The sequence below is a fragment of the Schistocerca serialis genome, chromosome 4 (genome assembly GCF_023864345.2).
Source record: "Schistocerca serialis cubense isolate TAMUIC-IGC-003099 chromosome 4, iqSchSeri2.2, whole genome shotgun sequence".
Lineage (NCBI taxonomy): Eukaryota > Metazoa > Arthropoda > Insecta > Orthoptera > Acrididae > Schistocerca > Schistocerca serialis.
The window spans coordinates 884,140,466-884,155,900 of NC_064641.1; the positions used below are offsets into that span (position 1 = coordinate 884,140,466).

General features: G+C 37.8%; 1 protein-coding gene across 5 annotated transcripts in view; it reads right to left on the minus strand.

Moving 5' to 3' along the window:
* LOC126473542 (pericentriolar material 1 protein-like) overlaps positions 1-15,435 on the minus strand; it is a 390,146-nt gene that overhangs the window by 341,191 nt on the left and 33,520 nt on the right. For all 5 annotated transcript variants that reach the window (XM_050100664.1, XM_050100665.1, XM_050100666.1 and 2 more), the window contains 3 exons: positions 15,108-15,236; positions 14,298-14,369; positions 8,662-8,739 (listed from right to left, as the gene is read on the minus strand). In XM_050100664.1, coding sequence (XP_049956621.1) covers positions 8,662-8,739; positions 14,298-14,369; positions 15,108-15,236 — 279 coding nt within the window. The remainder of the gene's footprint in view (positions 1-8,661; positions 8,740-14,297; positions 14,370-15,107; positions 15,237-15,435) is intronic.

Sequence of the window (15,435 nt, forward strand, 5' to 3'; positions counted from 1 at the left end):
TGGCACTCTTGTGATGCCATTTACCTTCCAGTTAACTAAATCCAAACATATTTTGCTCATTAACAATGCATCAGCTGCAGTACAGTGTTGGAGGGAAAAGGTTGTTACCAAAGCTGGAGTCTACCAGACGCCACATGATCTTTGCCGATACTAAGGGTAAATATTTTGTTTTTTATTTAATCTAAAAGTTTTTAATATTTGTTTTTAATACCATAATTTATCTTCAGATCCAATATGAGCTCACAGAAGCCTTATAATGTGGAAAACGCAATGTGACAGTGAAACTGTACTCTTGCTGTTGTTCAAGGAAAATGATCACTCAGTTGATGATTTTGGTAATTATAGTGATGTGGAAGAAGACAATGTGGAAATAAGAGAAGAAAATACTGACACTGAGCAGGGTGCAGACTCCAGTGATAGTGATGTCATACTCATGCTGACGAATGTTTTCTAGGAAGGACAAATTCTACAAAAAGGTCAAGAATGTGTCCACCAAAAAATGTTTGCATTCGACAACAAAACATAGTCAGTCAATTATCAGGAGTGAAAGGAGCCACAAAGAATGGAAGAAAACCAATGGAATATTGGGAATGCTTTTATGACAAAGAGCTGCACTCTAGCATTGTTGAGCATTGTTCCTGAAGTACAGGAACATTATTCCAGAGAAAGGGATGCTAATCTGATAGACGCAACTGAAATAATAGATCTATTAGGAATACTGTATTCATGTGCGGCAAGTAAAGACAACCATATAATCACACAATACATATAGGCATCCAATAAAATGGGAACTGAGTTATGTTGTCTGACAATGAGTGAAAGGTGATTTAGGTTCCTCTTATACTGTTCGAGGTTCGGCAACGGGGATACTAGAGAGCTGATAATTTAGCCCCTAAAACGGCTGAAAGCAAGGGGAAACTACAGCCATAATTTTTCCCGAGGGCATGCAGATTTACTGTATGATTAAATGATGATGGCATCCTATTGGGTAAAATATCCAGGAGGTAAAATAGTCCCCCATTTGGATACCCGGGCGGGGACTACTCAAGAGAACGTCGTTATCAGGAGGAAAAAAAACTGGCGTTCTATGGATCGGAGTGTGGAATGTCAAATCCCTTAATCAGGCAGGTAGGTTAGAAAATTTAAAAGGGGAAATGGATAGGTTAAAGTTAGATATAATGGGAATTAGTGAAGTTCAATGGCAGGAGGAACAAGACTTTTGGTCAGGTGAATACAGGGTTGTAAATACAAAATCAAATAGGGGTAATGCAGGAGTAGGTTTAATAATGAATAAAAAAAATAGGAATACGGGTAAGCTACTACAAACAGCATAGTGAACGTATTTCTTACCAAGATAGACACGAAGACCACGCCTACTACAGTAGTACAAGTTTACATGCCAACTAGCTCTGCAGATGACGAAGAAATTGATGAAATGTATGATGAGATAAAAGAAATTATTCAGGTAGTGAAGGGAGACTGGAATTCGATAGTAAGAAAAGGGAGAGAAGGAAGCATAGTAAGTGAATATGGATTGGGGGTAAGAAATGAAAGAGGATGCCATCTGGTAGAATTTTGCACAGAGCACAACTTAATCATAGCTAACACTTGGTTCAAGAATAATGAAAGAAGGTTGTACACATGGAAGAAGCCTGGAGATACTAGAAGGTATCAAATAGATTATATAATGGTAAGACAGAGATTTAGGAACCAGGTTTTAAATTGTAAGACATTTCCCGGGGCAGATGTGGACTCTGACCACAATCTACTGGTTATGAACTGTAGATTAAAACTGAAGAAACTGCAAAAAGGTGGGAATTTAAGGAGATGGGACCTGGGTAAACTGACTAAACCAGAGGTTTACAGAGTTTCAGGGAGAGCATAAGGGAACAATTGACAGGAATGGGGGAAAGAAATACAGTAGAAGAAGAATGGGTACCTTTGAGAGATGAAGTAGTGAAGCTACAAGCTTTCAGGGACAAATGTTTCATCCCTAGCAAACCAAGTAAGTACAAGACAAAAATATTTGCTTTGGTGGATGCTAGGATGCAATACACCATCAAGCTGGAAATATATGGGGGTAAATAGCCTGCAGAGGCATTTGCAGTTAGCAACAAAGTGACAGATGATGTGAATTGTGTCACTTCTGAGCTCTCAGGATCTGGTTGTAATATAACCATAGACAATTCCTTAGAGTTAGCTGATTACTTGCTTCAGAAGAATTTTACTCTGATTGGAACTATGAGTAAAAATAAACCTGAAATCCCTCTCGCACAGAGTTTACGCAAACAAAGAACTGGGAGGTACGCACTACACACTGTTTGTGTTTCAGAAAAACTCAACTCTATAATGTCACACGTTGACAGGAAAAACAATGTGGTTCTGATACTTTCCACAATGCATCATCAAAATGCAATTGATGTCTTATCTGATGACAAGAACAAGCCATAAATAAATATTGAACAGCTGTGTAGTACATAAAACATATCCAGAAAGATCAACCGATAGCCTATGGTGATTTTTTACAGTATGAGGAACATTGCAGCTATAAATGCACACTTAACACACTGCGCAAATAATACTGATTCTAGTGTTAGGTGTAATGAGTTCCTGAAACTTCTAGCACATAATCTAGCTGACGATTACCTGTGTAGACGTTCTCAGCATTCACTATTGCCAAGAGATCTCAGATGAGATAGTCAATGTCTTTTTCTAGATGAAGGGGCAGTCCAATCCACAGAAGAGGAACAAGACTCAAAACAACAGAGCTGCTGTTAATTTGGTCATTCAAAAACCTATACACCAAGTACAGATCATGCAGCTGTAAGAAATTTCTCTGTTTAGGACATGTGCAGCAACTATGTGCTGACTGCTGACTGAATGTGATGTTTATGTTCTAAACTGTATAATGTGTCTAAAAAAAAGGTAGGAATGCTTCCATGTAAGGACTGTAATACAATTTTCTGAAAAGTGTGGTAATGGTTTTTCACTTTTGTGACAAATGAGATTAAAAATTTCACAACATAACAACCAACAGTTTCGTTGGCTGCATTTATAATTAAAAACCAAAAAAATAAAATATATTCCATTGGTCAGAATTTATACACCTCATTTCACTTAATTAGTACTTTTAACTCATAAATTTTTACAGATTGAACTAATTATACCTTGTTAAAGGAAAATGCTGTTGGGGTCTGTGAGATGCCAAGTGACCTACAATGAAACAATATCCCACATGGGCACTCCAGGTTAAATAAAACTCTCTAACACATTAACTATCAGTTCTGAAAATTCAAATCTGATATGAGTGTTATTCACAATAAAGACACATCGAAGCTACAACTCTGTTATTGTGACTTTAGTCGAAAGAATGGCCGAATGTAACTCTCCACATTAGTCTATCTGCTTAAATATTTCAATCTATTCCTACCTGAATCTGACTTAAAAATCAATTGAATTTAGTTTCTTTCCCTTCTTTCAAATCACAATTAAGAGATATGTATTTGTCTTAGCTTCTCATCCAGAGTAAGAAGACATACTTAAATATATTTCCAAATTTGTGCTTCACACTCATATCAATTTGGGCAATTTGAAATATAGACTAAAGTTGTATAGGTCAATATTAAACCTGCACATGGAGACGGATGCACATGATCAAAAAAATTTCTTTTTGAGAAGAAAGATAGTAACTGGTGACACAATCTGAAGATGTATATTTACTGGTGGAGCTTCCACCTCTCAATGAGTTCTCACTGTTATATGGTATCTCATCTGCTGGTTAAAAACACACTGGGAGTTAGTTTATCTGCAGCAGTACTCTGATATCTGGCAACCTGTGTAGACACCGTGCCGCAATAATAAAAAAATATAATGAGATAAGCTTTGCTTTTTGCTTTTTTTATTTTTTTACATGTGCTTTTTCAGACAAGTTTAGGGACTCATTGGCAATGATAATGGTTTTCTAACATAATCCCCTTCTTACGCAACACACTATTTCAAATTCAGAAAACATGATTCAGTTCCATTTTAAAAAGAGAGTGAGGTGTTTGGAATTCAGAATACATTTACTTGAGATGGGTTCAAATGATCTCCTAAAACATTGTGGACACACTCAGCTATTGTTTCCATTATTTTTGCACATTTTCTAATTATCACATCCTTCTAGTTGCAGTTTACCAGACGTCTCTCCTCTCCTTGCAGCTCAGAGCTTCTTTCCCTCTATTAGTGGGCGATTGATGCCACTGGAAATGAGACATTTTTGCTGCACTCTGAGCTCTATGAAGATCTTTAAATGTTTGTTGTCTTCTCCTTTACCACAAAACTATGTTCTGCTGTTGGGTTTCTGCCGCTGTAAATTCCCAACACACTACTACTGGAGAACGGCTATTGAGGATCATAAAATAAAAACTGTTTGACAGGTAGCATATGAGGTGTGTGAGAAAAGTAATGAGACTGACAATACTGCAAACAATCTGGCAATGCTGTGTTGTTCTGCTCGTGTAGTCTGGTGTGATCGATGTTCAGTCAGAGTTTCAACTCTGTACAGCTGTTACGTGCTTTCTTAGACTGCCATCAGTATAGTAGTTTTGTTGTGTGTTACAAAAATGGAACAGCGGAATTTAGAGCAACGCTATCCAATCAAGTTGTATGTTAAACATGAGAAATCTTTCAATGTGACTGTTGAAAAGTTGAAACAGGCCTATGGGAAATATTACTTTTCAACAGCACAAGTTTTTCGCTGGCACAAATCATTTATGGAAGAACAAAAATACATCAAAGGTAAACCTTGCTCAAGGAGACCTCAAGATTCAAAAACTGACCAAAATGACAAATGTGTGCATGTTCTTATGATATCAGTCCAACATTTAAAAATAAGGCTGATGGGTAACCTGTTAAACATAAACACTTTCTCCGTACATCAAATTTTGTGTGAAGATTTGCACTTGCAAAAGGTATGTGCCAAAATGGTGCTGAAAAACCTCACAACAGAGCAGAAGTACAATCGAAGGAACATGTTACTGATCTTCTTGAGAGGACTGCCAAAGACCACGAACGGTCCAGTCATGTGATCACAGGTGACGAGTCCAGACCTTTGAGTAAGATCCATGGACAAAACAGCAATGTAAGGAGTGACACACTGAGACATCTTCTCAACCAAAAAAAGCTCAAATGGGCAAATCAGAACAAAACAATGTTGTCCTGCTTTTATGAAAATAGGGATATTGTGAATAATGAATTTGTTCCTCAAGGACAAACTGTGAACCAAGAGTTTTACAAAGATCTGCTTGAGAGGATCAGGAAAAAAGGGTGAACTGACTGAGATCTGGCATGGTGGACAAGTGGATGCTGCATTATACAACAACCCTCCGCCGTTCACCTGATCTGAGTCCTCATAGCTATTTTATTTTAATGAAACTGAAAAATGTTGTAAAAGGATGTCATTTTGAGACTTGGAGAACATTAAAAATAATGTGACCAACATGTTAAAGACTCTAGCAATGGAGCCTTTCAGCATTGCTATCAAGACTGGGAACAAATCTTTATTTAAAAAAGAGATATGTCAAAAAGCCGTGCAAATTGAGAAGTTATTTTATATCATTTTCACCACCAGTTTCTGCAATTCAATGTGCCATCTTCACACCCCATTTGCAATTCTAAAAAATTATCAATATTGGCACACTGGGGCCATCTGTTTCTGGATGTCGTGAATTCTCTTGACTGCAATGGTCAAGTCTTTGACGGAAGCACTCGAGAATTGAGGACTCCAGAAACAGATGACCCCAACAGTGCCAATATCAATAATTTTTGAGAGGCACATATGGGGCCCGAAGATGGCATACTAAATTGCTGAAACTGAAATAAAATAACTTTTCAATTTGCACGGCTGTTTGATGTATTTCTTTGTTGAATATTTGACCAGCCGCCGTACCATGTCCACAATGGATCAACAGAAACTAGGAACAACTCTGTTGACATATAGCTGCTGAAGAGAACTACTCTGAAAAGGACAATCCTGTTGTTTGAAAAAAAAAAATAAAAAATAAAAACTTTAGTCTCATTACTTTTCTAACACACCTCCTGTAGGCCGCGTATCTGATGGTCTGTTTTATGAGAGCTGCCTTTTTAATTATTTACAAAAACAATGAACTAAAAACTTTTTTGGTACAAAGTATCTTATTGTTACTCAATATATTCACCTTTAAAATTTATATGCTTCTGTATGCATTCAAACCAACCATGGAAACAATTTTTTCCCAATCTGATGCAGGTACCTCAAAAATGCAGATTCAGCAGCATCTTGAGGTGATAGTGTGACCTATTCTTGAATAATGCTCTAGTGTCTGGGATTCACACCAGGTCGGACTGGAAGTACACATCAAAGCAATTCAGAGGCGAGCTGCTAGATTCGTTATCGGTAGGTTCGATCTACATGTGTGTGTTACGGATATTCTTCAAGAGCTCAAGTGGGAATCCCTGGAGGGAAGAAGACATTCGTTTTGAAAAACACTACTGAGAAAGTTTAGAGGGCCGGCATTTGAAGTTGACTGCAGAGCAATCCTATTGCCGCCTACGTATATTTTGTTTAGGAACCACAAAGATAACATACAAGAAATTAGGGTTCATATGGAGACATATAGACAGGCATTTGTCCTTGCACTATCTGCGAGTGGAACAGGAAAGGAAACAACTAGTTGTGGTACAGGATACCCTCTGTCACGCACTGTACGGTGGCTTGCGAAGTATGTATGTGAGTAGATCTATACGCAGATGTAGTCCTTGTTGACTGCTGTGTTACTGTCACTCTACTATGAGAAATCTAGGATGGAATAATGAAAATATTATAAAAAGGATAGTTGGTACCCACCCAGCAGCTGAAATGCTGAGTCACAGATAGGCACAACAGAAAGACTGTCAAACAAAGTTTTGGCCAAACAGATCTTCATTAGAATTAGATAAAAAACACACACACGATCACAGTCCCTGTGTGTGTATGTTGTCTAACTCTGATTAAGGCCTGTTTGGCTGAAAGCTTTGTTTGACAGACTTTTTGTTGTGTCTATCTGCAACTCAGCATTTCCACAGTCTGGTGAGTAGCAACAATCCTCCTCACAACACTGTCACTCTGCTTTGTGCTATTTTCTTGCTTGCCGATACACGTAAATAATTGTTGCACTTAGGATTTTTATTACATGTGTCGATATATAAGATGATATCAGTTTTGATTACTAAAATATTTCAGCAACCTTTACCTTCATGGGTACTTCTGATTTCGTGGGAGCATGAAGCCCACGTTAACGTGCCTACACAGCGGTAGGTACAGGTCATCACTCTGCAGTGGTCTGTGTCGGAGCCAGGCTTGCTTCCTCCATTCCCCGCAACCCCTCCCTCCCTTCTGCCATCAACCAACCTACAGTTAACACATTGCATATGGATTTTGATCTTCCTGCATTGAATTTTTTGACACTAATTGATAGAGCCTATTTTTCGACTTTCCTTAAGCTACGCAGAAGCGATTGCAGATCTTTTGTGCAAAATCGAATGTACTGCAATCTTCAGTATGCCTAAGGCCACCTCTACCTCATGGCTAATAACCTGCTCTTTTTTAGCAACATGCGATTCTGGTCGACCTTCATGAAAAAACTGATGGACATTAACAAAATGCCTCAGATTAATTGTAAAAGGTATTTTCTGACAGCGACTGCTTACCAAAAGTTGAACACACTGTTATGAGGCACAGTTGTCAAGTTACACTTTTACAAAAATAATATCATCAAGCAACAAAAAGCGCCATTTGAAATTTTTATTTTTTATAGCACTATTTCTTTAAATGCACAATGTAAAGAAAGTGTTCAGACAATATCTGAGCTGCCATTATCCCAACAACAACAAATGACATATTTTAGAACAAGAGTAAGTTCATATTTCAACTGTGCCATCTACAGGTCATTTGTAAAATAAAGCAACATTCACACTGAACAATTCTCAATCTTTCACATTTTATTTTTCTATTAGCTTAACTTCAGATGTTTCAGTTCCAGCAGTAAAGTAATAGTTCTCATAATGACTTGTATAAACTTCCATTTTTTTTACTTAACTGTTTATAATACCTCTTGGTAAAGCAATGCACACCCTTGGTTGGAATAGCGACAATGAAAGGAAAGACAGATAGCTACTCACGGTAAAAATGACACATTGAGTTGCAGACAAGCACAATGTAAGTGTCTTTTCTTGTACCTATCTACAACTCGATGCGTCACATTTACAGTGAGTCACAATCTATTTTTCCTTACAGTGTAGAATACCTCTTGACAATATTTGCAGCCCAGTTTTGAACTGTGTAGTTATATGGCATATGCCACATTTTTAAAAAGTTTTTCATTAAAATTAGTTTCATTAACTACAGAAAATTAAACAATGCTATCTCAGAAACAAATGTCAGCTGGAGAGGGAAAAAAGGAAAAAATGTGCAAGACTTAAGTATACTGCATAAGAAGGAAAGAAAGATTACAATTTAATGACTGATCTATGAGGAAATTGGAAGATGATACAGAAGGCTTACAAAAAATCAAGCTTGCCTTTGAACATGAAGTGCACTTAATGTACTGGCAGAAGTCGAAATATAGACATTATGGAGTAAAATATATTCTCAAATTGTCTTACCTTTCTCTGAGACTCCTCTACCATAAGCTTTAACTCATTGTGTTTTGCTGTGGCAGCAGCTCTTACCAATGATGTGCTCTGGAATACAAGAAAATGATATGTGTTACAAAAAGTAAATTGATTCTTCAGTCTCTCTCAGTGGATATGTTAACTATACTGCTCTTGGGTCTGGCACTCTGCACTTGCCACCATTAGATATGAGTTGGTGATTTTTAAAAGATGGTTAAGTCAATTTTTTCACTTTTTGAGATAACTGCACTTTTAAGTATTGATAGGGGTTTACACAGGTCTGAGTGTCAAAACATGCCTCAGCCAGGCATCGTTTTACATTTTACAATTAGTCACTTTTATTGAGTAAGTGTCAAAAGGTACCTAAGTCACTGGCTCTCACATCTTTTTAACACTCAACTGATGGTAGCACTACAAATTATTTTCTGCAGTTGAATATCTTCACCTCTTTTCTTTGTTTGTTGTTCTGCATATACTGTGTTGATTGTTAAATAGTGGAGATAACATTATTGTAGTGCTACTAACAGTAATTATTACAATATGAGTAAAGCAGTAATTTAAATGACATCCATTAAAAACATGAAAGAGGAAGGCTCATCCAGAAGCCTACAAAAGGAATGTTGTTAAGAAGCTGAAATTACAACGTAAAGAATACACTGGACACAGAGGACAGCAGCTCTGATCAAGATCAATCAGTTCGCCTTGCAGGTAAGAAGCAATTACTGTAAAACGTACTGTTGCAGTTTACAGAAACTTACTGGTATAGATATTAATGATACAGATAGATGATTTATCCCAGTGAATACATTGGTTTGTACATTTGCCCCCCTAACAGCAAATGTTTGTACCAATATGCTTTTTATCTAAGAGAAGAAGAAAAAAACTTAACATTAGTAATGGGAACAAACAGAATTATTGGTCCTTTCAATCTTATTAATTACCTAGACCTAAATCTCTTTTTATTTAGTGTTAGGTGCAAGAAAAACTGTTTCACCAAGTTTGTTGACACAGAAAAAGCCTTGATATACAGTTCTTTATATGCTGATTTGCAATCTAAAGATGAGCAAGATTTGCATTTACAGAGGATGATAGAGGTGACTAATGTTAAGCAACACCATCCAAGGAGTGATGACACTTCTTTGAGGATGCACTAGTATAAATGCCATGTGATTCTCCATGAAACTAAGGTTTGGAGCCTTTTTTTAGGCTATATGATGTGATGGAGAAGCAAATTAGGCGTATTAAACAGTTACATGAATACAGATTTAGCCCATTACTACATCTACCATAAAGGACAGGCCCACAAAGGACATGATGATGTCGCTTTGTTCCTGTTGGACTACGTTAAACAGCATGCGCTCGTGACACTTACTGAGCTACACCTACTTTTGGATAATTGCCCAGGGCAATAACCGATACGTGCAGGTTTAAAAGGATTAAACAGTTTTTCCTTTTACGCAGACACTCCATGTGACCGCCAAGTTCAGCATGATAAACATTCCATTACGAAAGAAGACAGTATCTATACTCGACGTGAAGTTTGCGAGTTTATAGCTAATGCTGAGAAAAAACATGCAGGGACAATTAGGCGGCTTGAAACACACATGATCATTGGGCATTCTAAGTGGTGGCCCTACTTCTTATAAAGAGTCAACAGCCTCTCTTGAAACCAGATACCTTCCAAGAAACGAAAGGGTGCAGTTTCATATTTCCAAATATCATTATTTTGTGAAGAAGCTTATCCAGAAGGAAAAATACCTATCAAAAAAAGCAAAATTAAAAATTGTGCCATATATTGCAGAAGAACACAAAAGCTATTACGATTTGCTTTTATAGTGGCCAGTAGCTGATGTTTCTCTCGGTGACGATGAATAAAGTTCTGAAAAAAAGGTCTCTGTAATGTGATGATATTCTTTGTGTGTTCATAATATGAGCTAACAGATATAACTGTTTATTTAATAAAGACCTACATTATTTTCAAGTAAAACTACACATTAAATTTTATGGAATATTAAAATGGACCTTAGTCAGCAAGGTAAAAATTTTTTTTCTGGTTTCCCATTAGGTATAATCCATCAAAAATGTATCTAATTGTAGATCTATGTGTATATTCTAGTATGCAATTCTACCAGTGCAGCATTTAACAGCACAAAAGAGAAAACAAGTTTTCTTTGTTTTTCTTGAAACTACAAAAAAAAACTCTTAAGTACCTTTTAAAAATCAGTCATTCATATGGAGAAAAACAAGAATTTCTGATGATAGTTACACCCCAATATAGTGGAGGATCCACCTAGCTACCAATTTTGGTTGGCTTCCAGTCACAGCAATACTCTGCACCAGTAATGGCAACCTGGCACAAACTTAGGAGCCCACTGCTCGGCTCCCAGTTCGAGGCACTGAACACACTATCGTCAACTCTCTACAAGTAACTCCATCACACATGCGTGACTTTCAACAGTGTGTCTATAACAGACTTTTATAGTGTGGATATCAGCAGTTGCTACTTGCCTCGAATAACTAACAGCCACCACCTAATGATGTCGCCAGCTGCCTTGAGGAAATATTGTGGGATTTCCAAAATTTGATCTGCAGTTGACCCAAAAGGCAGATAGTACACTTGTAAATTCTTTAAATAAATAATAATAAAGCCTAAAAAATAATAATTCTCCTGGACTATATGCTTTGTAACTGGAGGGAGTGGAAACTGTTGGTGGAGGGTGTGGGGACAGTATGTTAGCTCAGGTTGAGGCCGCGTTAATTACAGGAACAGAGAATGTATTGTAAAAATAACTCCCATCTGTGCAGTTCAGAAAAGATGGTGGTGGAGGAAAGGATCTAGATGGCTCAGGTAATGAAGTAGCCATTGAAATAAAGTATGGTGTGTTCAGCTATATGTTGTGCGATAGGGTGGTCTACTTTCCTCTTGGCCACAGTTTGGCCGTGGCTATTCATCCTGGTGGACAGCTGGTTGGTAATCATACCAATAAAGAAAGCTGTGCAATGATTCCAGCAGAGTTGGTAAATGACATGGCTGCTTTTCACAGGTGGCCTGACCCATGATGGGTTAGGATAAACCTGTGACAGGATTCAAATAGGAAGTACTGGGTGGGTGGATTGAGCAGGTCTTGTACCTGGGTCTTCCACAAGGATATGGTCCTTGTGGCCCCAAGGGTTGAGATTGAGATTGGCATAGGAATGGAATAGGATGCTGTGAAGGTTGAGTGGGTGACAGGGCATGGAGGAGTGAGAAGTATCAAGGGTAGATGTCCCTCATTTCAGGGCATGATGATAGGTAATCAAAGCCCTGGCAAAGGATATGGTTCAGTTGCTTCAGTCCAGCGTGGTACTGGGTTATGAAAGGGACACTCCTTTTGGTTAATTCCCAAGAATGGGAGTTATACTTGCAACACATTCTTTGCTCCCGTAATTATCCCAGCCTCAATCTACGGTGACATACTGTTCCCACACCTTCCAGCCAAAACAGTTTCCATCCCCTCTCTCCTGTCATCTCCTCCCCACTTTCATCTCCCACCCTGCATACTTGCCACCCTCTGCCAATACACCTGCCCATCTTTCCCCGATCCTCTCCTTTTTCGCTCCTTTTTTCCGCAACTCCCTGCCCCACAACCTCTTGATGATGCATTTGTTGGCATTCTAGTCCCTGCACATTCCACTAGACAGCATTCATCTTTTCCCTCACTTGTACACCACCATCCCTTCCGCACCCCCTCCAGATTGCTGCTTGCATCCCACGTGATAGTTGCACTTCGGCCCAAGATGCTGAAGTTGGTGGTCATGTGTGCATAAGATATGCTTGCTTGAGAGTATGAATGGTGTGTGTTTCTATGGTCGAAAGTTTTATGGAAGTGTCTTAAATGCACCTGTCTGGAACTTAACATGTCTTCTTTATGGCACGTAGCAATCTGTCTTTTCCCACATTGTTGTTATGGTATAACTAGGTATTCATCTAGCACAATGTAACCACAAGTGTGTGTGTGTGTGTGTGTGTGTGTGTGTGTGTGTGTGTGTGTGTGTGTAGAGGATGAGGGTGAGGAGAGGGAGAGGGGGGGGGGGGGGGGGGGCACTCTAGCTTGAAAAGGATATGCTGCCAAAGCTCTCACTTTTGTTCACATGTCTTTTGACAATTTCTTGCTGTACTATTTAGTTTGTTGTTACCATTACTTTGTATTTATTTACATTCCATCAGGATTTTCTTTTACTAATAAATGACCCCTCTTTACTCTTTGCAGCTTGCAAAAAATTTGAGCTTTATTTTCTACTATCCTCCAGTTAATTTCAGAGAGAGAGGAAGGTGGCCGGGGGGGGGGGGGGGGGGGGGGGGGAGGAGGAGGTGTGGGAAGGAGGCAGGGAGGGAAGGAGAGGGAGGATAGGGGGTATTATTTCTGAGGACTCTCGACACAGATATATTTGTTTCCCAGTTCTACACATTTCACGCATCATTTCACAAATATCTAAATAATTTACAGCTACAGCTATTCTCAAAAGTAGGAACAGAAGAACAAAAGCTACTGACATAAATATGATTAAAAATGGCCATTATGCCCCTTAAAACATGAAAGCATATTCTGGTAAAGAAAAAAAGATAAGAACCAATATCAAATTATGAGGTTTTTGGAACAGTAGTTTCTGTAACAAGTTAAGAAAATGACGAGGTGGTGAAAGAAAGAGAAAAGTAAATAAATGCAAGCCGGAAGCTGCAAGAAGACAGTTGATTCTAGATCTCACATTAAAACACACTATACTTGGAAGATACCAAGAGTAAAACCATCAAGAAACTGAATTATGAAGTTCTGAAAGAGGAGTTGTATTAGTAAGTTTAGAAAAAGTTGAAGTGGTTAGAGGAGAGAGGTAAATCAAAACAGGAAAGAGGGCATAAGAAGACAGCTAATTTTCATTCCTACATGAAAACACTACATGCATACAAAAGACTGTCACTAACATCATTAGCAAAGGAGTAGAGTAGAAAGTATGTATATGTTGAAAAAGAAATTAGTAACAAGCATTTATTCAGACAGTTAAAGTAAAGAAATGACAGGAAGAGAAAGAAAAAGGATACAGAAAAATGAGAAAAAACGCTGGATAAAACACAAAACAAATGACTGAAAAATTCTAAACTGAGAACTGATAGAAAGGAAGAAATTAAGTATAATAGATACATTAGGATTTAATGGCCAGGAATGAACTGTGTTCTTGCTGAAGGAACCATCCTGACAACAGGTGAAAACCTTTAGGAAAGCTACATACAACATTAATCACGAAGCCAGTACGCTATGAGAGAACGAAGACTTCCAAAAACCCTTCTCTGTAATGAAAGAAAATATGGCTATGTAAGTGTAAATCTTCTGCAAGCACTTCCACTGAAACTGTTTCGAAATACAGATGTTCATATTTAACCTCTGCAAATGAATACAGTCAGTAACTATAAGTAAATGTGCAATATTCAAATGAACCTTAAGTTTTTTTCATGCTATATGAACTCTCCACAGTAGCTACAGGATGTGGAGAGCACATGATAAAAGTGATGAAACTCCATTATTATAAAACGTTACTATCAAAATCATGCATTAGATCCACAATTATCCTGAAAAAGTAAGACTGGAACTTACCCGTCTCTCACGTTCTTCTGAATGACTATAACTTCGAGTGGATGAGGCGCAACTACCAGTCTCTGAACTGTTCTGTTAAAACATATATCATGTAAATGTACTGCAGATTTATTATTAATCTATTCCAAATTCTCTTCTCAATTTGAAAAATGCAGGCACATATTCTGATACCTTAAGTCACGCAAATATGTTCTAAATGTATTCAAATAAGACCAGTTAATTAAAAAAAAAGAAAAAAAATTCTTTGTAAAAAATTGACCATTCAACCCAGTCAATTTTTAACAAATCATAATGTACTGATTAACTCTACGAACAATGGCAAGGGAGAGAGCTAGGGAATTCAAAGGTGATGAATCAAGTTACGAAGATAAGCCACATGACAAACTTAAAAAGACCACCAACATTATAAGTGCACTGCAGATCTTCCAGCTGTATACATACGTATGGATACTGCATTTCATTGTTAACAACAGGAAAAAAAGAGCATATTCTAAAATTCCACTGTTAACACAATCATTAAGTCACTTGGAACTCAAACCTTTCAGAAAAGAATTTTCATCAGCTTCCATTCAGAAATCTGCTGCATTCATGACTGTTATATTAACTTGTAAATTATAGATTGCAGCGATCAGTTAAAAAGGACGACTGATCGCTGCAATCTATAATTTACAAGAAAAGAATCTTATGAATAATTATAAATGTAAGCTTTGGTGGAAGAAAATATGATTAAAATAAATTTATAGGATACATCTAAAATTACAATTACAGATTAGACAATTCTGTAATGACCGTCAATGCTGATTAACTGACCTGGCGCTCGCAGTGTGAAAGACGACGTTCAGCACGTTCGAGCTTGTCAGCCAACGACTGGAGTTTGCTCTCACTGTCACGCAAATCTTCCACCATTCCTGACAACTTCTGACGTTGTGCTTCTTGGCGCTATGGAAAAAGAAATTAAATTTGCACAAAAGTAAAAATTATAGAATGCGTGTGTGTGTGTGTGTGTGTGTGTGTGTGTGTGTGTGTGTGTGTGTGTAGGCGCGCACGCATGCACACGCGCATTGATACATACAGTACGTTGATCTTGTTTATATCTGAAGAACAGCCAAGTTCACAAAACAAGCTGCTAACAAAGTTC